Genomic DNA, 26,272 nt, shown 5'->3' with positions numbered 1-26,272 from the left:
TTTAAAAGAGGCAAGAATTCAAGGGATCGACTGGTCCGAGCCTACAGTGATCCTGAACCAGTTTCACTGCACCAGTTATGGGGTTTGGAACCCGTTATTGGGTATTACCCATGTGATAATTGCAATGCATGTGGTACAACTGAAGTAGTGAAAGCATATAAGATTAATGATGTTAACTGGACTATCAAACACCATTCTAATTGTAGTTCTAAAAATGTGGTGTATTGTATTAAATGTCCACGTACATAATTTTACATTGGAAAAACTACCCAGGAGGTAAGGAAACGTACTACGCAACATCAGTTGTGAATTCAATGCAAAGTACAGAATGTTCCCCTTGTTGAACACTATTTGAAAATGTCTCATGCACTGAATGCCATGGAACGGTTTGTGTTAGAAGTAGAAATGCCCAAAACGCAGACATGATGTGGATCGCCTGCTTGCAATGCGCAAAAACAGATGGATTAGGATGGCCAATACTGTGAGGGAAGGATTAAATCAACAGGTGGAACGGCAGGTGTTGGTGTAGTGTATGACTGTAATCATGATGGTATATGAGTTTAGGGATGTGTTGCTATTCTTCTTCTTCCTTGGTTGGATACCTTTTGGCTGTGTGGTTATGAGGGTTGCATAGATTGAATGTGGTGAATCTGGCTTACTTACTCTTAGTTTGCTTTCTTGAATGAGATCTAATATTTATGAGCTCCTGTGATGCGATCCTTTATGGGGCCCCATACAAAGGTCTCTGTATTAGGACTTGGACTATTTAACCAATGAGGTAGCTATGACTGCATAGCTGAGTGTAATAGGATCCACATTTACTTTGATGTTTGATAGGCCTCTGGCTGATACAGGTTTGATTTGAGTATCACATTGTTGGCCATTGTAGAGAATGTTTTGCACCGATCAGGAATTTGTTAGATGGTCTATCCTGATTAGATCTGATTCCAAGCATTTAGTTAAGAGGGACTATTTGACCACCGAGGTAGTTATGACTGTATGCTTATGGTTATTAAGATGTGAATTCCATTTGATGTTTAAATGCATCATATCATTGCCCATTTTTTCTATGGAATGTTAGGACCGATCAGGAATTCAATAGGTTTGATGAAAGCTATTCTGTTCCACGATAGCGGTTGCAGTTGTGTGGAGTGGTCATGGGATTTCTAAGGGGTTATGCCCTCCAGGCGTTTGGTTAAGAGGAACTGCTTGTTTGTGCGCCTGAGCTTTATGATTGATTCGAGCCCGGCAGGAGTTTACGTATCTGTGGTGACATAAGTAATATTTGTGCATAATGAATTTATGTTCCATAGCGACCTGGAGTTGAGTGTGTTTGTGGGCATCTGGTTCGTGGTTTGGCATTTATTTTGTCTTCATGTGGATTACATTATCCTTTCTTTATACTGGAGTAACAGACTAGCAGTAAGCATGTTGGTGCGGGAGTCCTGCTACAGTAAATCGGATGTTAGAACTTTACTCTTGATTTGGTATGTTTTTTGTTTAGTTGGTTGTGCCGGACGAAAATTATTAAGTGGTGCTTTTCTAGTAAGTTGATGTTGAAGCGAGTACTAATACGCTGTGTTGCTTTATTGTTGGAATTGGTCTCAGGCATTAGGCATTTCAGGCATTAGTTGGTTTACTTTGCTTGGGGGTATTTAACTTTTGTATGTTGTTTGAGGAGCAGTGGTGGGTGATTTTATTTTTTTAAATATATGTACACTTTTTGGTGTAAATTTGGTGTTGCATGGTGATGTGAAAAATGCATGTTTTACACCGAGATTTATGTAGGCTGATTTGGGGTGCCTTGTAAGTATCTCATATATGCACTTCAGTACATGTGACATTTGGCATAAAATAACAACATGTAATCAAATTAAAAATAATATAAAATTCAGTCCAATAAAAAATGAGTATACTTGTGATGACAGATATAAAATTTCCAATTATTTTTTGCAAAGTTAGTCACAAGAAAAATACAGACATAATTATGCAAATCGTTATGAAACAAGAATTATTGGAACACTCTGCAGAAAGTAACATTATGTTAATCACCACAATGGATTTCTCATAATGTATACTGTATACCAATTAAAAATCTTTCTAAATGTTTCACTATATTAGGCCAGACTCTATTCCAAGCAGCTCCAAAAGAACACAGTAATGCATCACTAGTGGAAAGGATGCCATAGCATAAAAATAATATATATTCTTAGGGCCAGATTTACAAGCCACATTAGCGTCATTTTGTTTTACGCTAATGTGGCTGAAGGAGGCAATTTTCACTGTGCCATATTTACAAAGTGGCACAATGCATGCATTGCACCACTTTGCTAGCCCTTACACCACATTATGCCTGCGTCAGGCATAATGTATGGAAGTGGGGCATTCCAGAATCAGGAGGCCACAACAATGGCCCAATGAAATCGTGTAGATTTTTGGCATCATTTTCAGCGCCTGCTCAGAGCATGTGATAAAATGACACACCCATTGAAATTAATGGGCCTCTTTGCACTTTGCTACACTAGCCTCAACATTTTTGACATCAGTGTAGCAAAGTGCCACAATAGCATCAAAAATGTTTACGCTATTGTTCTAACAATTGCCATTGTGCGCCGTATTATAAATATGGCACATACATGGTGTCGTTAAATGGGGCAAGGGTGACTAAAGGAAAGTGACGCACCAATACTGATGCGCCATTTTCTTGTAAATCAGGCCCTTAGTATTTTTTTCTCAGTCCTAGGAGGCCAGGGCAGACGCATCACATGTGTGCTAGAGTACTTTCATGTAAGCCGCACTAGTCACAAGCATGTGTCCACTTATCTGTTCCCTTGCTCTATAAGGAAGTCCTGGCCTTCATTACCGATGGCTTGTTTTTTTAGGATATGTGCAGTAATTGCTTTTACAGCAATTATGAGCTTTGGGATAAATATCAGCAGGTAAAAACAGGAGAAATGTATTCGGGGAGAAATGCCCGATATTGTCGGGAACACAGAGGTTTTTGGTGCAGTAAGCACCAAAAGCAACATTTAGGGGGTGATTCCGACCCCGGCGGTCCTTGACCGCCAGGGCCGGGGTCGGCGGGAGCACCGCCAACAGGCTGGCGGTGCTCCTAAGGGCATTCTGACCGCGGCGGTATGGCCGCGGTCAGAAACGGAAAACCGGCGGTGTCCCGCCGGTTTTCCGCTGCCCTGAGGAATCCCCCATGGCGGCGCAGCTTGCTGCGCCGCCATGGGGGATTCCGACCCCCTCACCGCCATCCTGGCATTGGCATGGGCACTGCAGGGGCCCCTGTAAGAGGGCCCCACTTTGAATTTCAGTGTCTGCTTAGCAGACACTGAAATTCGCGACGTGTGCTACTGCACCCGTCGCACACCTTCCACTCCGCCGGCTCCATTCGGAGCCGGCTTCCTCGTAGAAGGGTGTTTCCCACTGGGCTGGCGGGCGGCCTTTTGGCGGTCACCCGCCAGCCCAGTGGGAAACCCAGAATGACCGCCGCGGTCTTTTGACCGCGGTACGGTCTTCTGGCGGTTCCCGCTTGGCGGGCGGCTCCCGCCGCCCGCCAAGCTTGGAATGACCCCCTTAATTTCCCACAAACTCAAAACTGGGTGTTATTTATTGCACTCAATAAACTCAGATTTTATAAGTTGTGATAAATATCACACCAATTAATATCACACGAATTACAGTGCCACTCGTAATGAAAGCCCATGTATTATATCAGGTGCACTGCTCATTTACTCCTCAATTAATTAATGTATTTCCATCATGTTCTGCTAACAGCCACATTTAGGGGGTTATTACAACTTTGGAGGAGGTGGTAATCCGTCCCAAAAGTGATGGATATACCACCAGCCGTATTACGAGTCCATTATTTTCTATGGAACTCGTAATACGGCTGGTGGTATATCCGTCACTTTACTGTCACTTTTGGGACGGATTACTACCTCCTCCAAAGTTGTATTAACCCCCTTACTGTTATATGGCACTGAACACTATCCCAGGATGCAGTTTGCAAAAAGGGCATTTAATTCAAATAAACTTTAACCAACATCATTGGATGCTGAGAACTTTCTGATCTCAAATCCACTGTATGCACACTTTTTGGATAGAGTTTTTAATTGAAGGTCTCATGACATTCAATTCAACAGGAAGATCCAGATATTCATCGTCACATGATCTTCAGCGTTACGGACTGAGCATTTGGCACAGCTGAAGGCCAAAAGGAGAGTTATCAAGTAACACTAGGACCTATATTTATGGGCTTTTGAGGCAGGGCAGTGCAGCAAGTCAAAGGGAAAGGGTAGAAATGTGCCATGGTGCAAGGGTGTCTGCATTGTAGGCAGCATTGGAGTGGGCACCTTCCTGCACAAAAACAATCCTGGGAGGCTTTTTCCTCTTTCGATGTGTGCTGCATCCCGCATAGAAGGAGGAAAAATGAGGAGATATAAAGGTCCACTTATTCAGAAGCTGTGCACTGCTCCTAGGAGCGACAAGTCATCCTATGGTCTTTGCTAGGTAGAGAATTATAAGCAGTTGTCACCCGTGTCATAAAGTTATCAAACAAACCCATCTAAAGCTTGAAACTAGTCCCCTCCCCAGGGAGGATCCCTCACGATCATTCCAATCCTTTAAGGATCAGTGAAAGTCTTGAACAAACCTTCCACTTGATGGCTAACAAGCTGTTAATTGAAAGTCGTGGGGTTCGGTCCTATTTCATTTTATTTGCATCCATATTAATTTAGTGCAGCAACATTTCTTTGGCTGGGCTTTGAGAGAGACTGTGCTACGAGCTTCTGATATCTACCCTCTGATCCAAAAGGAAGTGTAATGACCTATGTTGCTTCCTGCACCATGCATGGTGGGTTGAGGTTCCACAGGGAGGTCACTTGTGGGCCATGGTGGATCCGCGATAAGAGGCATAAGTAATGTCACATCTGGAGACAGTTTTCTGGGTCAAGGGACATCACTTCTGAGATTCCTACTGTGCAGACCTTTAGTACATCTCAGGCCATGAGCTTCCTGTACATTTGATTCATCTTAAAAGGCAATTTACTTGTCATCTCCACTATTGAGAAAAAACGAAATACAGCCATAACACAAAATGCTAAAGCTGGTTCTTGCAGCGTTGCAATGTGCATTTTGGAGTTTTTTAGTATCCACTCTTTCACTTCTAAAGTCAGAAATGTACTTTTCAGCTTAGCTTGTCATCGGAGCCTGATAGTCTGAACATATCAGCCCAGTTCTGGTTCCTCTGCATCGACCAGTGCCTATCAGTGGCAGTCGCTTTGTAAAGGTAGTGGTAGGGCAGGGAAGGGGGGGACTCGACTAAAATAAATAAAATAAGAGTCACTTACCTGAGAATGGCCGCCGCCTCTCCTCCATCTTCCTCTTCCTGGCAGCACGGTCCGGCAGCACACAGGCTCCCAGACTCCCGTAAGCCAATCATGACGCTGCTTTCACCAGCATTACAGCTGCGTCGCGATTGGTCTGAGTGGCCTGCTTCGGCGCGCAGACGGGGAGTGGGAGCCTGTGCATGTTCTCCACCCGGCTGTGCAATACAGCCAGGTGGAGAAATGCAGAGTGTCATGCGCACTTACGGTGCAAGTACCACTCCTCCTCCAGCCGTCCTCCATCCCTCTCCAGCCCCGCCCTAACCTGGCTCGCAATGAAAAATAAAATGATAACATGATGTTATTATCATTTTATTGTTCCTTTTGTCAATGCTCAGAGCGGTGGGGCGGCGCTCGGAGCCGCCGCCGGTGCCTACCATTTCAGGTTAGAATGGCTTTAACTATCTGCTGAATTTATTATGATGCTTTCCACTTAGAAAACCCACCTTCCTCTTTTTCTGGTACACAGAAAAATCAGAACATTGCCTTTATCTAACAAATATCACTGCAAAACCTGCAGGGTGACCAAACCTATAGACTATTTATGGCCCTTGAAAAACAAAAGCCATCACCGGTAGTGCAGCATCATAGCATGCCCTTTGAGGAGTTCCTGACAACTGGTGAACGACTCAGTTTATCACCTCTCAAGGTGTTTCTACAGCATCCTCATCAGTCTGGTACTGCTGTGCTCATCCCTAGGACTACTACAGCATTTACCTTCTTTGACAAATACTATAGGCCCACCCGGAACTGTAGGATGAAGACATATCACACCAGCAGCAATGGGCAGCACAGCCTGACACTTAACAAGGATGGGATAACTAGCACATGATTGGTGCAGCCTACGTATGGCCTGAGTCAATAATGTGAAAGCCTACAGGAACTAACAAACTTTCAAACCAATAATCATAAGGCTTATATTGTATATGCTGTAACAGTTAATGAAACTTATGGGCATAATCAATCTCCAAGGTGTAATTTCGAGTCCCTTCAATGAGATAAAGAGAATCCACACCCTTCAAACAAGGCCCAGATCATATTAAATGAAACTCAGCCCCAGCCATGTACACACTGCTACTTGGGGATTAAGCGCACTAACATGTGTAAAGGCCTCTGTTTCTCCCTCTCACTCTTCACCACAAAGTTCTGAGTGTGAAACATCACCTTTTGTTGCAAACAGGGTGGGAACATTGAGTCCACAAGATCTTAAAAATAGGCTGTCCTCCAGGAAACCAAATATTCATGGGCACAAAACTTCCCCTCGGTTAATATGGGAGATGTCCACTTTACATACCACAAAGTCCAGAAAGTGTTCTGTAGCCTTGCACTAAGCATCCTTGTGTAGTTTTTATGTAACTCCCTGGATAAGCCACATGAAACGCTGGTGGCATCGTACCAAAGCTTTATTATACCACACCTTTTTCTCTGTATCAGGGGAGAGTGTGGTCTACTGACCCCTTCCATGTAAAGTTACGCTCTCATATAAACCCAGACCTTGCAATAACATTGCACCTGTATGTCAAATATAAGGGGTAAGGGTGTAGCAGATGCATAGTAGTATGGCTCTATGTGGAAAAAGGCTAAGATCTGGGCTCAGTGGGATACATTTTGTTTGTTCCCTGGTTTATCATAGCAGAAGCTGGAGAATGGATGCAACTTCCCTAAGCAATGGAAGTGTATGGGTTGCATTCGTATGGCTAGAGGGTAGAGACCCAGACATTGCAGTTATGAAGAATGGAAAATGGCTCCTTTTAGAAATTCTGTGAGGACCTTGTTAGCAAAGTGCTGCTGATTAATTCTTCCTGAGCACTGCCATTTTGTATATGCTAGGGGTGGGACTGCAGTTCTGTCCAGCACCTAGAGGCAGATTTAAGAAAAGTGGCGCTGAGCCTAGTGCAGAGCCACTTTCCTTGCACCCCTTAGTGCCCCACTAGTGCACCATGGCGCAGGGTAGGGTCCAATAGCAGCAGATTTTCTGATGCTATTGATGTAGTTCAGGGTTAGCACCAAAAGTTTGGCGCTAACCCTGAACAGTACATAGGGGCCCATTGAAAACAATGGCATGCCACCTTTTAATGCCTGCTCTGAGCAGGAGTTAAAAATGCACAAAAAATGAAGCAAAGAAATCTTTTAGATTTCTTTGTGCCATCATTTTGATCCCCCCCCCCCGGTGCAGGCATAATGTGGCGCAAGGGGTTACAAAATGGTGCAATGCATACATTCTGCCCCTTTGTAAATCTGGTGTGGTGATTTTGGCCTCGTTGGGCCACATTAGTGAAAACAAATTAAACTAATGTGGCACAAGGAGGCGCTACAGGCTTTTAAATATGGCTCCTAGTATTTTGTCTCTTCCTTACTTCCCCTTCAGGAAGGCCAATGATAGTCAAGTGCAGAGATCTCACCATTCAGAGCCAGAGCCAGGACACCAGTGGCAAATAACTTCAACCTCTATGGTTGAGACCCAGTAGCCCCTGTCTGTTCAGAGGTCCCCAAATGGAGTTTGACAGCCTGGGGAAGTTATAGCCCTACTGTGGTGGCTTAGACGTGCTCCCTACCTACTGTCCTCCATCACAGATCTTCCACTGTGTTAACCGTGAGGATCCAGGTCATCTTAATCCATGTATGGGTACAATGGCAGGCACCTTCAAGTGACTAACAACAAGTTGTAGGGAAGCCTACTGGTGTCCTCGTGCGTACCCCTGGGGCCTGGTGCTGATCCAAGTCTGCACCCTCCATGGGAAAACACCCATGGGTGTGCAGAGCTTTGGAGAACTCCAAAATTGTGATACCTTCTTTCAGAACAGCCTTCAGACGGAGACATCTTTCCATCCATCTATAAAAAAGTTTACTTTGATTTGCGTCCTGGCATTGTCTACAATGCATACCATTAAACACGTTTCTAGAATGACTGTGAAATGAACAAGAGATGGGTTTTAGAAGCTTCTGAGAGAAAATTGTCCGTGGTTCTAAGCGCTAGCGATGGAGAATTACATGCCTTTACAGTAAGCACAGAGAAGGTATGCAGCCACAACGGGTCATGGTGAAGAGTGGAATGAACAGTAGATTGGCTTCAGGCGATCTCATCATACTAGTGTGCTTACATATTGTCTGAAATTATTTTGCATGTAGTGAGCATCAGAAGATGGGCAATGGATAGCTTTTTGCCACAAATCTAGGGTCATTGAAAGACATCTTTTTTTGACAGGAAGCCAATCAAGCAACTTTAAATGAGACAATATATGTGATCCTATGGTAGGTTCCACCTGCTGCAATCAAGAGATATGACAGGAGTTACAGGTGTTTCAGCAGGGAGGCCCCAAGTAGGGGGCAATTATAGTAGTTCAGATCATAGATCACCAATGCCTGTACCACACATTTCCTGTAGGATTTTGAAAGGAAGTTTAGATTTTTTCTCAGAATATGCAGGATAATGAAACAGATTATGGAAGAATACAAAGAATAAAGAAACAATTAATGGACAGCTTAGTTATGTGTGTTATGAATATGAGATTCGTGTCAAATAAGACCCAAAAAGTTTAAGTACATTCTGTGGGGATAAGAAAAGATCTCAATCCATCTGACTCTGTTTCCAAAAAGATTTCCATGATGTTAAGACAGCATTGTAGAGTTTGTCAGAAAAGTTAAAACTATAGGCAAAAAATGTAAACAGAGTAAGAAGGCAAATTGTTCCAGTCACTGTTTTATTTTTTTCAATAAATGAGTTTATTGGGTTTCACACAGAAAGAGGCACACAAACAATACATCATGGTACTTAGTTGGCAAACCACAATATATACGTGTAATATACAGTTGGGTAAGTACTCATAGAGGATATATGGACCTAGAATGTGGAGAGACAGGAGGTTCATTCTGTCGGTCCCAGCCGTTTCCTCCAAACATGGTCATCCCTGGGCTTCATAAACAGGCCTCTCCTATTGAGCACACAAGTTGACCCCCCCATCCACTGCACCAGCGTGGGAGGAATACGATTCCACCAATGGGATGCTCTGTCTCACTTAACCACCACAATCCCTAGGGGAAAGGGGCACCTCCTAACCCACATCTGTCAATTCCCTTGCCACAGCAGTCCAGTACCTTTGAATCACAGGGCACATCCAGACCACATGGTAGAAGTCAGCCAAATTGTGTGCACAACGTGGGCAGGTGGGGCTAGGGAAGAGGCCTGCTTGATGCAGTCTGGCCAGAGTGAGGTAGGCACAATAGAGGTAATCTATCTGGATCATGAGCAACCAGGAGAAAATTGTGATAACTCGTGGGGCCATAATCGCATCCCACCAGTCATCATCTTCAAGGGGGCCCATCCAGCCCTCCCAGCGGGTCCTAAGAGGATCTAGAGTTCCGGGGCTTTAAGAATTGAGGGTCAGGTAAATAAGGGTAATGTCTCTCTTGCCCAGTGCTTCCATAAGAACTTTGGCCTATAGTGGCCTGAAGTCGGGGAACGAGGTAATGTTTGCCATGTGGATGTGGCATGCGTGTCTCATTGGTAAATATTTGTAAAATTGTGAGGAGATAAGGGTGTGGTCATTCTGGAGCTCCTGAAACTCATGTGGGTTCCGGACCACACATCTCCCAACTGAGTTATCCAAAACCCCTCCAGTCTTGTCACCTCTCTCAGCCATGTACTATGCCAGATGGGGGTCTTGTATGTGCCTGTCCCACTTTGTATGTCAGAGAGCAGCCCCCCAAGTGAGGAGAACCAATATAGTCACCACGGGGATAGTGGCAGAGACCGGGAATGCATAGAGCAGAGCCCTTATCTCAGGGAACCCCCATGGATGCCACCTTGAGCTGGTATGCGAGATCGGACCATCCCCCATTAAGTCAATCATTGATCACCAGAAGACGTGTCGCTAGGTAGTAAAGATGGAGATTAGTCATCCCAACCCACCCTCATAGGGGGCCTGTTGACAGTGTTAGAAGGCCAGATGGGGCCTTGAATAAAGCCATAGGAACCAGGATGCCTGTCTAGCTAGTTCCTTGTAGAAACGACGAGGTAAGAAAATTGGAAGGCTTCGAAAAACGTAAGGGAATCTGGGCACAATCATCATTTTATAGAACGCAATCCTACCCATCACATTTAACAGTATGGGTCTTCCCTTTGTCAGAGGTCCAGGATTAAGGGACCAGGTGTGTTCTGGGTGGAGCGCCACCCAAATCCCTAAGTAGTGAACGCTGAGGTGATGTATGGGGATATACGTCTTCCAATCAAAGGTGTCTCGGGTTGAATCAAGGGGGCCCAGCACTGACTTGGACGGGTTAACATGGAGGCCTGAAGCCTTCCCAAAGATGTCAAGGATCTGAAGACATCAAGGACTTCTCGCCGCTGGTTCCTCCAAATAGAGCAAGATGTCATCTGCGTAAAGTTAGATGCTGTCTTCATACCCATCATCCCATCTCCATCCCCGCACCAGGGCGTCCCAACAAAGCAGGCGTGCGAGTGGCTCAGTCACCAACGTGAAAAGGAAGGAGGAGAAGGTGCAGCCTTGCCACATCCCTCACCTGATGGGAAGAAATCTGAGATCACTCTATTAATCTGAACTCCTGCGGTGGGGTTGGCATAGAGCGTGTGAACGGACCCTCGGAAACGGGGTTCAAAGCCAGTTTGCGTCAGTACATGCTCCAAGTAGGTCAGTCCAACTTATCAATAGCTTTCTCGAAGACAATGAGAAGCAATGCCAGTTGGGGTGGGAGCAGGTGATGGTGGGCCGGGGCAATGTGGTTCCACCGGAGACAATGGTGCATTGTCCGAGTCGGCATAAAGCGACATCTAATTTTTAAAATTAGTCCTGTACTAACATGGTTAGCCTGTGTACCATGGGACTGATATGTTAAGTTTCTAATTGTCTTCAGTGAGATCACCTGAATTCACCCTTCTTAGAGATGTAATAACTTGCGAGGTATAGGAACAGCCAAAGCCTGGAACACTCCCACTAATGTTTCAGACAAGATGTCGTAAGTGCCTCTGCCAAACTCCCACTGACATAATTTCTAATAAACTGCCTCTAATCTTAGCAAACAGCTGATTCAACTCAGGTCATATGTGTACTCTTACTGCAGATGGCCAGGCACCCAGATATGGAGCTAAACCAATACCTTCTCCATCGGCCCAGGCGTTCCTCACTTTGAGCTCCTCACTCATTTGCAAAGCATCCTTTAACCTGTACATGTTTGTCTGTCCCTAGATACATGTCTAGAAATGTTAAAGCTAAGTACCCAAATAATAATGTTTTTCTCTACACAGCTCTAGGCTCTGTCTATAAATATTTTGGGAGATCCTCACATTCTGAAAGACATGAAAAATGAAATGCCCAGATTGTCAAATGGAAAGGAAGGTAAAGTCAGAAGAGCAGAAAACTCAAGGACTTACAAACCTAGATGCCAAACCTTCAGAATCAAGTGGGATGTACCGAAACATGGTCTTAACTCATGTGTCTTCTCAGAAGAAGGTAAGCATCTAGAATGGTGCCTCTACTTGTAGACAAGTCCTTGGCACCCTGTCACTCAGACCCGGCCACAAAATCTAAGGCTCCCTCCACTTTTGCTAGGGGATACCTTTCAGCTCTCTTATCCCCTTTAGGCAGTGTCTGGTTGCAGTGCCACCTGAAGGGCCAACCTGGGACTCTCAGACTACAACCACATTCCTCCTGGAGACTGGGGATTGACTGGTGACAGCGTACATACACCTAACATTCATGCCTCTCACTGTCCAATTTATGGGTATTTTTAAAGTATTTTGCAAAGTCAGTTTAAAATTTGATTGATCCTACGCCTTACAGCTTATTGACCTAAAAAAACACTTTCCCTCCTGCTAAGAGTTTAGAAACAGCTAGCAGCTAGAGCTCAGTGGAATATACTAGTCTAAAAACCAAGGTACCAGAGGTGGAACTAACTTGCCGTTGTGCCCCCATGTGACAATTTACAAGGCAATGTGGTCCACCTTAGATCAAGCTTTACACACATTACATTACAAGATCAGTTGCAGAAACATGGAAACACTCCCTTTCATAGAGTATTGTAACGCCCAACCCATAAAACAGATAAATTCAGATCTCACAGGGATGAGCACAGATCATTTAGGATGCATACTCACAGTTTTCGCAGTTTCTCCCCGTGTACCCTGCGAGGCAGGCGCAAGTGTAGGCGTTCGCCTTGTCCGGGATGCATGTTCCATCATGAAGGCATGGTGAAGACGAGCATGCTGTAAGAGAACATAATATGGCTTCATTCTCACAGCCTAGCTACTACTACAATCACTCCCTGGAACTTCTTCCTTTGTCTTTTTAAGGCTGAACCACAAGAGTTTTTTGTAACATTATAGCTTTCCCACTTTCCTTCTGTACGTTTGTAACAAGTTGTAAGTTTGAAAATAATAACTTTATTGAAGTACTGGGGTTTCTGTTTCAAACTGATAAATAAAATTACTAAGTAGTATCCTCTCACTTTTTCTGCACTAGTTGATATCATCAGTGCAACCAAACCAGACCCTGGTACCACCAGAGAGCCAGAAAGATCTGGTTTGGGCAATTACTCTGCTGCTCCCAGGGCTTATGTGGCGCTGTCCTACCTCAGCGGTTCCTAACCTGTGGTCAGGGGACTCCGGGGGGGTTCGCAACTCCTATTAAGAGGGTCCACGGCAGCTTTGACAATTAAATGTTATCAACAGATTAATAAAGTATATATAAATAAAGAAGCAAAACTGAAAATTTGAAAATGCTCTGTAAATGTTAATGAATTTCAAATTTGAGGCTAAAAATTAAGTCAGTGTTCGCAGATTGATTCATGGGAGCGTTGTTAAAGCATCACATAGAATACAAGGGGAGGCATCAGTTGAATTTAGATAAGGCCTAACCTTGCCATTAAAATGGAAGTTTTTTTTTTTTTATACTTGTTTGTGAGTTAAATAAAATATTTCATCATTTGTGTATTGCATATTTACTTGAATGCCTTTTCTGCATTTTTGTGTATAGATTTGGGTCTCAAATCATCAGAATTGCCTAACCTGGAGTCCCCGGATTCCAGCAATGACTCAGAGGATGTCCCCAGATCCAACAATGATTCAGTAGGAGTCCCCGGATCCCAGTATTGATTAAGTGGGGGTCTGCAGAAGACAAAAGGTTAAGAACCACTGTCCTAAGATGTTGCATTGGTCCTGCCTCGATGTTTTGATGTGTTTGATTGGGTTTCATAGTTCACCAAACATTGTGATGACAAACAGTAATTTATGGCCCTCAAGTGATAAAAGGATTCATTGACTGACTTAGCACTTTTGCATTTCTAGGTCTGGCTGCACCCAGCTATAGCTGTTGCCAGACCTCATGTCATAAACACCAAAAGAGAAGGGCTTTATTGCGCTGATTGAACGGTGGAGGGGGCATGCATGCACCTCAATGGAAGGCCACTTGTGTTCTTAAAGGTATTTACACACTCCGGTTGATTCTGCAACAGTGGTGAGTTTCTAGCTAAATATGACTTGTGTGCCTCAAGGTCTTTGCACACTCCCCTGATATTGCACTTAGTAGGATTTTTGCATTTTAATTTGAATGGGATACCACAATGATGCTTGCTTTGCAACAGGGTGATTTTACACGTGAATGCAATGCGCGCCTCTAAATGTTTGTCATATTCCTGCTTGGATTGCACGTACATGTACTGTCAGATGAATGTGATGTCATGTTGATGCGCAGCTGTCACACCTAATGTGACACACGTCCTTGTTTTGCCCCTGTGCTGAATGATTTTACCCCTAAATGAGCTACCACACTCCCGCTGCCTCTGAAGCAAGTGTGACTTTGAACCTAAATGTGTTTGTAGAATCAATTGTAATATTTGATTCTATATGTGTTTTGGAACCTGAAGATGTCTCAGTAGGTTGTGCACCGAAATATGTGTTTATAACTAAATACGTTTATGTTCTTAAAAAAGTGTCCACCCTCCAAGTAAATGTGATTTTGCACCTATATGTGGTACCACAGTGTGCGAAGCCTGGGGTGCATGATCACACTGGAGACAAGAGACAGGGAGATACTATCTGCTATAGACCTTGGTCATGTTCATCCGTACACATTTATAGGATATACATTTTGGAACATGCCACTAATAATGTATGGTGAAAGGGAACTGCGTTAATAGAACACATGACACATAGTCACACACAATAACTGCTCTTATTCTCAATATTAACATGTCATTAAACTTTCGCTTTTTCTTCGTATAATGTGAAAGAAAGATTTTTTTTGTAAGAGGTAGCTTAAAAAAATAAATTTCCAAGACTAGTACTTATGCATCTCAACGCCTACTAACCCCATAAACAATATAAATACGTTAAACCACACCCGGAAGTATTGATATGTCCATTATTATAAATATTAATCCATGGGATATGTTAAGAATTATCAATTCATGTTTGTACTGGGGCTCACACAAATATAAGGACCCTAGATTTTTCACTGAGCCTACCTGGTCCATGACATCAATGCTCAGGATTAAAGTACATTTTTCCTTGGTTGACATTTACAACCAGTGAGTGAACCTATGAAATACAATTTTGGGCAATTTGTGATCCTTCGAAAGTGCAATTTTTTGTCATTTGTAGCTGGTCTGTGGTATCCACTTCACTGAAAATACAGTCCCCATTTACCACCCCCCCTAATTGTCATTTCCACGTTCCTACACGCCCTTGCTGTATTCGCCATGGTGGCATGCGTATTAAGTGCAGAGGAGACCTTAATTACAGCGCCTATTACCCATACTTCAATGATGTACAGAACGATTAACGTATGACTTTTTGCATAACGAAGGTCATCTTACATCAAAGACCAGTTTAACACACCCAGTCGTGTTTTCATTTTTGACGTAGAGGGACATTTTGGTACCTGTTGGAAATGATGTGTGAAAAGGTTTGTGAGATATAAAATAAGCATCATGGGTGTGGGACTGGCCAATATGAGTGAAAGATACTGGACCTTAATTCTGCAGCATTATCTGATTTTAATTACAATATACATGTTTAAGAAACAAACCTGTGATTTCAGCAAAGCTTGCATAGAATCCATCAAAGTTCTTAGATCCATCAGACTGGAAAAGAATATGCAGTGAGTTCCCGGTGCTCCTGATTGGAGGTGGGCGATCATTGCCGCAGAATCGTTTAATAATCCTGGCATCCACGTTGTCACCATCTCGGATCTCCAGATAGTCATATTGGCACATATAATCAAACTCCACACTCAGCATGGCAAACCTTGTATATAAAGAAGATAATGTGAAATAATTGTTGCTCTGCATAATCCATGGGGATTTGTTCTGCTACTTTGATACATTTCAGAGATGATGTGACAATAGTCCTTAAAGCCACACCAGGCATTATCAAAGTTCAAGACATTCTGGAATTGGAATCAAAATAACAGATGAATTCAAAAATCAACCAAACCAAATTGTAGGGACATTCTAGAATTCAAATCAGAACTGGGTACCATCAGAAAGTGGGAAATTATGGATTTTAAAATCCAATGAGACATCAAATAGATCTATTTTCTACATTGGAAAGCTGAGGGACAGTAAAGCTGAAGGAGATTCTGTAATACAAAACTCCACCACATAACATAAAACAAACAAACGCTCTATGCTTCAAAACCAAACCGGAGATCATTAAACCAAGGCTCTGTGACCTAAAACCCAAACTGTCAAAGGCTCAACCCAATCAAAGATAACAAAACCTGGAATCTAAAACCCACCCAGATATCATCAAATAAGATACTCTAGAATCCACAGTCCATCCTGCCATCTTCAAACAAAGGATTTTTCCAAATACTAATCCATCGAGACACAACCAGTTGTGTTTTTTTTCATCATCACGCCACAGGCTATCACTGAGAAACCTTCCAGTTCAACTTAGTGGTTATTTCATATTTTATCAAAATTTTGCATTCTCACCTATTCAAGTAAATCTAGTCATCCCTGACCCTCAGGATGTTCGGTAAATATATAAGAGCTATGTCACAGCTCTCAAAGTCCTCTCGGTTGTCAAGTAGTGTCCTATGCGGATGATACTCAACCAATATTGAGCTTCTACCATTTTCTTTTTCAATCCTCAGCAAATATCCTGTAGGCATTCAGTAATGGATGAATGCTAACTTCTTCAAGCAAAATGCTGGCACAACCAAGCTGTTTTTGGTTGCCTGCCAGAAAGCATGTAGGAAAAATACTATCTGGCCTTTGGTACTTCAAGCATGTTCACAACCACAATGCAATGTGAAGATTCTAGACGGTTTTTAGGATGAGGAAATTTCTTTTAATGTAAAACCTGGCAGATTTTGACAGCAGAAAAAGTCCTGGAAATGGAAAAGCGTCTGCGTAAACCAGTGCAATAACACCAATGTCCAAGGTAAGTCACCATTTCAGAAACCAATACTTGTAATCCTGGGGTCATTTTGCATACCAATACTCCAAATTCACCCAGGACCAGTAATAGTGGTCCGAAATTACCATGCCGGAAAGTTCCAATGAAGTTGTAATGAGGGCCCAGCTGTTTTCTGTGAAGTACATTTTAAGCCGAACATTTTTTTAATTTTTAAATAAGTACACACGTGACAGCAATTACACATTATATGAGCCTTATATGTGCAGTTTGATAAATATATATAGATGTCTTTTTCTATGATTGAGGGCACCCACTGTGTAGTAGGTGAGTGTAGGTGTGCATACATTTTAGAATGCTCTAAATAAAACTAAAAGAAATAAAATATGTTTAAAACAAACACACAGGCATGAGAGATAACAACCAAACAGAAAACCAATGGAACAGAACAAAAACAGATTATATTTAAAATATATAAAATATTTAAAATCGATTTGGGAATGGCCTACCTCAGCTCGATGATATATCCAGGTTTTACTTGAATGCTCCACTCACAATGAGCATTGACCGGATAACCTTCTAACAAAATCTCACCTTTCCCCCCTTGTATGATTTCACCACACCCTAATGAAAAAAAGTAAAAAATAAAAATCATACTTTCTGGAAACAGACTTTTTGTGTGTACTCACTTCCCGTTCTCTCATAGAGCATGCCACCATCTCAATTGCAAACAAAATGAAACAATATAATACTTAAAGGGTAATTAGTTTTCCCAAAAAAACTTTTTTCACTCAGTCGCAGCTGGCGACAGGACAAAGAGGCGGGGGACAAAAATAAAACCAATAAAAAATAATAATTAAAAAAACATATCTTGAACCTGCCACTCATCTGATCTCCACTGCACTGCAGGCATGCACAGGCTCCCAGCCTGCCCTGGGACCAATCCTGACGCTGCTCTCATGCGGCTGGCAGCATGAAAGCTACATCAGGATTGGCCTGAGAGCCCTGGCTTTGCACTCCCAGGCAGTCTGTGAGCCTGTGCCTGCTCTCTTCAACCCCTCAACACAGTGCCGGGTTGGAGAGAGCTCTGTGCGCATTTGTGTTTCACCATCCTGAGACAGCTGGTCAAGCACACATGCACACTAAGGGGAGTGCAGAACACTCACCTCTATGGCTGTCAACCCCCATGGCCCCGCCCCTTTAAAAATAGAACGATCATAAACATTGTTTTTTATAGTTTTATTTTTAAAGTTTTGCAGCTGCTGCTGCTGCCCTATCATTTTAACTTTTTGTGTTCGATTTCGTTCTACATTGGTGTCATTCAATCTGTCAATGCACTTCAGCTGTTGTAACCGGAAGTGATAGCAGCCACGGAAGGAAGGGCAGTGCCATAACAAATTACAGCAAAAAATGTGTAAACCGAAAGGTTTCATTCTCTCAGGCAAAGACAATCCACCATTTCACGTGCAGCTTTGATAGGGTAATAGATTTGTGGACTGTACTTCTTTCCATCATGTGATGTTGAACAGAGTTAGAACAAGCAAAGTAGAAAGAAAAATACAAAAATAGTTTATACTTGAAAATCTGCTAGTACATTGCTTCCAAAACCTTTTGGAGCTATGGCCCACTTTTTAGAACAACAAACTTTCACAACCCACCTAGCTTTAATGGACATGAGGCAGGCGATTTTTTAATGTAACTAAACCACTGTGTATCAGTGCCCTGTCATTTACAGACAGCACATTTTCTATTGAAATGGCCACTAAATTTGCACAGATGTACAGTTTTACTAAAAAAACTATAATACACTCAAATGATGTGCGGAAAGCGGGTTTCAGTGGGTATTTATTATTTGTGCATTACCAAGTAAACTGTCTTGGTTTGTTTCGATCCCATTAAAATCCTTGCTTCCATCACATCACACAAAAAATGTAGTCCCTTTTTGCTTTCCTAATTGCTGAATGTGTACAGTTCATTTACAGGTATTTACATCTTGTTGTGTGTTACAAACAATGACATCTTACAGCCTTTCCATTCACACTCTCTGTACCCCAGCAAGATTGTCACATGATTCACTTTACTTTTCTTTTTCTGACTGCAAAGTGAGAGATGTCTGTAAACACCATTCTCAATGTTAAAAAATAAGCAGTAATTTGTCAGAAGAAATAGCTTGACATTTGACCCCTCTTTATAAACACTGCAATTGTGACAAGATAAACACATAATTGAAAAGCATCTTTATTTATTGCTTGTACTATAATCATCTACCAATTATGGGCTCATGGACCCACCAGTGGGTTGCGATCCATAGTTTGGGAAACACTGTGCTAGAAGTTAAAACACTGGTCATTTTACACCTCATGTTGAAAAAAGTGCATGTCCTTCAAGAGATTTCCCACAAATTCTGCAATATTTCTGGCGACTTGAGCTGTATGGTGTGGTTTATGGTGTGTCAATATTATGCACATTCTGTGTGTTGTACTTCTTAAGAAAGTTGTGAGCATCCAATCTAAAAGTGATAAAATACACCCATACATGGAAAATCACAATCGTGCCCTTCTGTGACCACTCGACCCAAGGATGCCTATCGCAAGTGTTTTGAAGTGTGTTACTGGTTTTGCCAGTGCCACTCCACCTAGAAATTCTAGAAACTGAGGAAGCTGTGCCCACCTAATAGAAGGGGCTACCATAAACCAGCTCAAGAGGACAAGCAGTGACGACTCCAGGTTATGTGTCGATCTCAGGCAGGAATGGCATCAGTTTATCCAGGGGACACCTACCTGAGGCTGTGAGTACAGGTTATATAAGCAGCCAAAGTATTACTATTTGAATCAGTTCTGAAGCAACCAGGCTGTAATCCTAGTAGATGTTCCAAACATTCAAAAGGTGACTCTCATTGTATCAGAAAACCCTGAAGACAGATTATCTCAGGTACACTCATAGCAAGTGATGGTTGAGAGTTACTTCATTCACCAACATGCACAAGCAAGTGGTAATTTCAAACCAGTCTGCCAGAGACTCAAAAGTTTATATTTTCAAGTTATTTCAGGTGCCAAGACACTCATAGTTCCTTTTAATTACAGGTGCTTATGTGTAACATCTTCACAATCTGATGTCTTCCGATGTTTTAAGACATGGAAATAGTTATATGTTTAACTGGTAAATGTGTTGAGGAAATGGTGGCACCTCCAGATTATCCAAGGTGCATAGGCAGTGCTATCTTCAAGTGCTTCCAATACCCTGGAAGTGGTAATTTCAAGGGTCTGAAGGACACAGGAAGGAATACTTAGCCAAGATCTCAAAGGTCCTATCAGTGACCTTCAGGTTATTTCAGTTGCTCATGAATAGCTCGTGAACTGAGCCTTCTCGGTATCTGAGGCACCCAGAAGGTAAACCCAGTTCCTCATACATCATGCATCCATGGCATGAGACATAAATGGTATCCAACACACATGTGAAAAGAAAACTTGAAACTGAATTAAACATGCACAAAAGGAATCATAGGTATCTGAAGCAGGGAGCACAGGCTTCAGCGAATGGAGATATACAAATATATCTCAAGAAGGCATCACATAGTCTAGTAAGCTAGATCTCCCATACCTGCATGTGAGTCTTAGATACCTCAAGCATGTGAGACAGGAGATCATTTCACTTCAGTAAGTGGGAAGTACAACCTCCAAAGTTATGTTACTGGCAGGAGGTGGTACCTCCAGCTTATGTCTAGAACCCAGCCAGTGATCTCTTCATGTTATGTCATTCACCTGAAGAAGTGAGAGCTATGAGCGACCAGAGGCAACCAACAGGTACTGTGGAAACCTTGGCCATGTACTCAAAGTGCCCTGTTAATCTCATACAATTAGTAGGAAGAGGAATGAAGGTGAAGCTTGAAAACAAAAAATAACTCTCAGGGTGTTCTGAATGGACATACTCGTATTTCATATTGCACCTCAAGAGCGAACTCTCTCTGCGAGTGTGTGTTTCATATCATACCCATCATGCGTCAGAGTCATTACACCTTGTTACGGGCTAGTTCCTGATACACAGTGACACAGAGTATACTTACTCATACAGTCTCCACCATACCAGCCCCTCCTGCATTCAGCACAGTAGCTTCCTTTGATGTAGAAAGCATCCAACTTGCCTCCCCAGGAGCCATTGTGACACGCCTTGCAGTTATCAAAAATGGTGCAGCCTGAAATCAGAAGGCAGACATAGCAGGTGATCCTCTCACAATTTTGAATTTCCCAGAAGAGAAAAAAATAAACAAGAATGTAATCGTAACTTTGCATGACATGCTATCAGAATATGGAAAACAAGATAAGACACTCAAGCACTTGCCCCATTTATCTTCTCTTCATAAAAGGTTTATAATGGTATGTTATCCCATGCAGGTCAGTGTTATGCTATGTTAGACTATCCTATGGCTGACATTTTTATATACCACCATGCCTACTGCTACCAATGACCCTTTGGCGCAGTTTGGTTGGTCTCAGTTTGGTGAGACACATATTGGAACTTCTATTGTGATTCTGTCTGATGACCCACAGTCTCAACCTACATATGGTTTGGTATTCCTAGTTCAGATTGTGTTTCCTTATCTGCCAGCATATGTCCTTTTTGGTCTGGTCTTGCATCTGTTGTATTAGGATTGGCGGTCTTCTGTTTCTCCTTTTGCTCTTCATGTAATCTCTGCTCCCTCACTGCTAACATATGGTTGAGTGTTGTTGTCATTGAGTCCTCCATAATTCTTCTGAGTGTCTTGAGATGTGGATGCATGTTGTGTGGTATTGACACAGACGAGTCTAGATGTTGGAGTCTCTCTAATACAGATCTAGCCCTAACGCAGCAAGTTTGAATCACCAGTCGTCTATTGGGATTGAATATGTGAATCTCCAGAGAGGTGACTGTTGTCACTTCTTGTGAGATGTTGATTCTTTTAAGCCTCAGTTAAAGATAGTTTGTATCACCGTTAAAGGTAGTTTGTATCATACATGCCTGTGTCCATTCGCAGATAAATGTCCATGTATATTGGAGAGCTAGGTGGACAAGTTACTCGGTCACAAACTGGAAGAAGTAACCCATTTGCCCACCTCTACATCAGGCCCTTACATGTTTAAAGAACTGGAAATCCACAATCGGGAAATTATTGGGGATAAAGTAAATCCTAGAACACATAGATGGAACTTTAAAAAATGCTAAAAGGGGTTGCTGGAGTGGTATCTACTATATTGTAAAGTCCTTGACGCTCATTTAGAATCTGATGAACGATACCCCGCTCATCAGGGTGGCCGAGGACATAACCTCCACCACCCTGACAGACTACCGTCCATCAAACTAGAGATGGTCAGACCAACAAGGGGCTCAATTGACGGAAATCTTAAGGTCAGACAGTCTCTAAATGAGGCAGCAGACTGAGGATTTGGTGGACAGGGTACCCCATTGCATCTGTCCACCAAACTCTTTATTGGGTCATTGTCTCACTAAGGAGAAGCTGAAGCTAACGGAGGCATCCACTAAGGGTTTCTATGGAATGCAGGTGGTAAGTACCATATGAAGATGACTGACATTCTGTGGCTAATGCCGCGTAAGACGAGAAAGATACCTCGTACAGAACCTCATACCTGGGTGGATTAAGCAAGAATCACACTCGTTCTCCTCGTTCCGACAGCAGGGAATGGTGTAGCCCACCTTCTCCTGCCCTCCTGGGCAAATGCACTGAATCTGCTCATACTCGCAACAGTCACGGCACATGATATTCCACTCTGCACCGGGGCAGTCCTCATTGATGACTGTGTATTCTGTAACAAAAGCAAGAAGTTAAGTTTCACTGTACACCGTTGACTACTATATGGGTCAACAACACAAGCGACAACATATCTAGTGCACATTTATTCCGAAGTACTAATGGGATACATTCTAAAAGCCACTCGTGTCTAAGTTTAACTTACATAGACAAACTGCATGGTTTACAAGTGCATGGAATTTACAAAATGTGAATTGCACTGCTAAATCCATTTACCTGTATCATTCTCAGGTAGGCCTACTGGCTATCATTCAAATGGAGGTCTACAGGTTACCACTAACAAGCAGGCTATCATTCATAAGTAGGCCTACTGGCTATCATTCACAAGTATGCCTAGAGGCTTCCACTCACAAGCACCCTATCAGTCACAAGTAGGCTACAGGCTATCATTAACAAGTATGCCCACAGGCTGTCATTCACAAGTAGGCCTACAGGATGCCATTTACAAATAGGCCTACAGGCTACCATTCACAAGGGGGTAAAAGTTCCCGGGGCCAACCCTACCCTTTGTTACCCATTTTGGTCATTTTCAAGATGGCCACACTAATCTTGGGCTCATTGGGTTTGGGGCGTGGGGCAGTGGCAGCTGGTGACCTCTGGCTAGAATTCCAAAGAGCTTTTGCTTGAAAGCTTCTCTCACACCTTTTTGCACTAAATTTACTGTCTCACTCTGGCTCACTCATTCTCACTTGGTCTCACTTATTCACACAGGTTCATTCATTTTACTCTGGCCCACTCTGTCTCACTCAATCCCACTCATTCTCACTCATTCTGAATTAGTCTTACTGTGACTCAGTCTCACGCACAGTAATACTCAGTTACACTTATTGTTATTCTCCCTGACTTGCTCACATTCATTCTCACACATACTGGTCCTTCCTGTCACTCATTCTCACTCACTGTGACTCAACCCTTCACTGACTCTTTCTCACTTTAACTCACATATATATAGTCACAAAGACACATTCACAGTGCTTGGATTTCACCAGCTCTGAACAGTATCTCTAGTGACTGATGCAGGCACCTACATGCACCTGTGTCAGCAATCAAACAATGTCACTAGCTGCCTCAGTTTGTTGCTGGACCAGAAGCAGGCCTGCATTTTATTTTTATTGTATCAAGAGTGAATAATACTTATTCACTCTTGATACAATAAAAATGAACCACAAAACAAGGAGGGTGTCGTGTAGCCGTAGAGCCCATAAAGGAGAGCTGCCACTGGTACAGGGACACCTATCCATCAAACCAATCCATCCACTCAATCATCCATCCTTTCACTTATCCATCCCACCTTCACCCATCCATTCATCTATCCAGTCATCCATCCATCCTTTCACTCATCTATCCACCCTTTCATTCCATTTGTCCATCTTTTCACTGCATCCATCCATCATCCGCCCTGTGGCTCATCCATCTCTCCGCATTTTCACTCAGCCATCCATCCTTACACCTATCCAGCCACTCTTTGTCCCATCCATCCATTCAAACATCCCTCCATTTACCCTTTTACTCATCCACCCATCCATACTTTACTCCAGACATCCATCTACCCTACCTTTCATTCATCCATCCATTGTTTTACTCATCCATCCTTTCACTCACCCATCCTTTCGCTCATCCATCAATACTTTCACTTCATCCACCCATCTATCATCCATCCACTCATGCATCTATTTACCCTTCAACTCATCCATTCACCCATCCTTTCACTAATTCTACCATTCATCCATCCTTTCCATCCATCCAACCTCCCTTTCACTCATACACCCTCCCACTTCTCTGCCTATTCATATCAGCTTATAGTTTGCTTCTGGAAGGCATTTCACCCCTTATTCATGCCTATTCAAATGCTGATTACTGACTTGTAGAGGCGGGAGAGCAAATGCAAATTAGCCTCAAAGAACTTCAGCCAAGGGAAAACAAAATTCTAAAAAAATATTTTCCTTAATATTAATGAAAACTCTGACCACCATTGAAGTGGATTTTTAATAACTATTGAAAGGAGTTATTTCATTCCTTTTCTTGCTAGTCCCATTCCAGAGATACAGTATTAGGATTTTAATCTGTACTCTGGGTTTCTACATGGAAGAGCTTGGTCTGCCATTGGGAAAAATAGCCTTTGGGTGCTAGGTGCTAGTCACTGTAATGTCTAGTTAATAATACATTTTTGCATGTCCTACTTTTAAATACCATGCACCCTGTCTTCTGTACTACAAGGCCAACCAAGAGGTGACATATTATTATTTAAAAGGGAGTTTTGTAGCTGTGAGAAGTGTTGTTTTGACAACTTGAATTGCAGTGTTGTCATTGCCAAGGTCAGGATACAATGACAGATCTGAAGCCACGTTTCCACTGCTACTCTAGTGGACGGCACAATAGGTGCTGCAGTCTACTAGTGACATTTAACTTACTGGCCCTAGGTACATTTTGTACGATATACTAGAGATGTATAGGTAAGTTAAATATACCAAATGGGAATTTGCACATGATCTTTACTACAGTTAATAGGGGTATAGTGAACAGAATTTTAAAGCCAGCAAATTTGAAGGGTCCAGAAAATGGAGAAAAATACAAGGTGGCCACACAGAAAAGGCAGATTTCCTACAGTGGCATTTTTATCCAATCACACAAACGACCTTACTACCAACATGAAGCGAGGGCACAATTCATGAAAAAGTGTAAAAGTACAGGTGGAAATTTACAACCTGCACTGAACATACTTGTTTTTTCAGTTTTCAAGCATTCGCAGACGTAAACTGAAAAGATGTGCCAGACACAGGTACCCAGGCTTACAATTGTGAATGCCATCTGACATCTCCAATGGACGTCTATTTACCTCTGACACGGAAATGGAGCCCACTGGGCAAATCCACATTTATTTAGATTTGTTTTCTCTAGTGGGAAAACGTTTCTGCTGGTGAGGGAGCCCTTACTTTGCGCTCCCACCAAATGTGAGGGGTGATTTGGTCCTTCTATCCTGAAAAGTGACTTCTTACAGTCTCAGGATGCAGGAACTTTGTGAATAATTCTAAGGTGAGAAGGGGGTCATATGGGAGCCTTTGACACACGTTTGTATGTGTTCGCATGCTTAAAAGACAAACAATGACTTGCAACCTATATGCATGTTACTACAGCAGTAATCACTGATCCCTCTTGTTGCCATTAGAGGCTATGGAGTTTTACTAATATCAACAATAGCAGGGTATATCACCATCATTTCGATGCCAGATTTTGAGAATCACAAATTCTCAAAACTAAAATGTTTATTACAATACAGTTTACACGTACATATTATCAGAATATGAAAATATGGATTTAGCAACAGTCCTTAAACAAACTATCACTGGAGTTAAGCTTTCATGAATCAATCAATATTTATAAGTTTGCGTAGTTTGATATATTTGGATACACACCACAACATATTTCAACACATTAATTACATACAACAAACACATCAGACATTATTAATCACCGGGTAGAATCAAATAAATTATCCTTTTCATACAAATTTGAAACGGACAGCTGTGGGGCTTTGACACCCCTTACACTCCCCTTGTACCTTCTGTTTCCAAACCATGGCCCAGGTATATGCTAAAGTGAAATAAAAATAGCAAAAATAGCAGCACTGCACCACTTTAGAAACACAGAGGTGCACCGTATTTAGAGGGATACGGCGCACCCCTGCGTTTCCCCCTGTACTGG

The 26,272-nt window shown here is 42.5% G+C and overlaps 1 protein-coding gene and 1 long non-coding RNA gene across 4 annotated transcripts in view; one reads left to right on the top strand and one right to left on the bottom strand.

The window, feature by feature from the left end:
• The window catches only part of LOC138283768 (uncharacterized), a 337,826-nt gene that overhangs the window by 261,727 nt on the left and 49,827 nt on the right, over window positions 1-26,272 (top strand). The window lies entirely within an intron of this gene.
• The window catches only part of PAMR1 (peptidase domain containing associated with muscle regeneration 1), a 184,451-nt gene that overhangs the window by 118,143 nt on the left and 40,036 nt on the right, over window positions 1-26,272 (bottom strand). For all 3 annotated transcript variants that reach the window (XM_069221835.1, XM_069221833.1, XM_069221834.1), the window contains exons 2-6: window positions 22,389-22,565; window positions 20,831-20,959; window positions 17,277-17,391; window positions 15,434-15,651; window positions 12,505-12,612 (exon numbers count right to left, since the gene is read on the bottom strand). In XM_069221835.1, the coding sequence (XP_069077936.1) occupies window positions 12,505-12,612; window positions 15,434-15,651; window positions 17,277-17,391; window positions 20,831-20,959; window positions 22,389-22,565 (747 nt within the window). The remainder of the gene's footprint in view (window positions 1-12,504; window positions 12,613-15,433; window positions 15,652-17,276; window positions 17,392-20,830; window positions 20,960-22,388; window positions 22,566-26,272) is intronic.

The sequence above is a fragment of the Pleurodeles waltl genome, chromosome 3_1 (assembly GCF_031143425.1).
Source record: "Pleurodeles waltl isolate 20211129_DDA chromosome 3_1, aPleWal1.hap1.20221129, whole genome shotgun sequence".
Lineage (NCBI taxonomy): Eukaryota > Metazoa > Chordata > Amphibia > Caudata > Salamandridae > Pleurodeles > Pleurodeles waltl.
The sequence above is the reverse complement of the archived record's forward strand: the minus strand, read 5'-3'. Positions and strand labels throughout refer to the sequence as shown.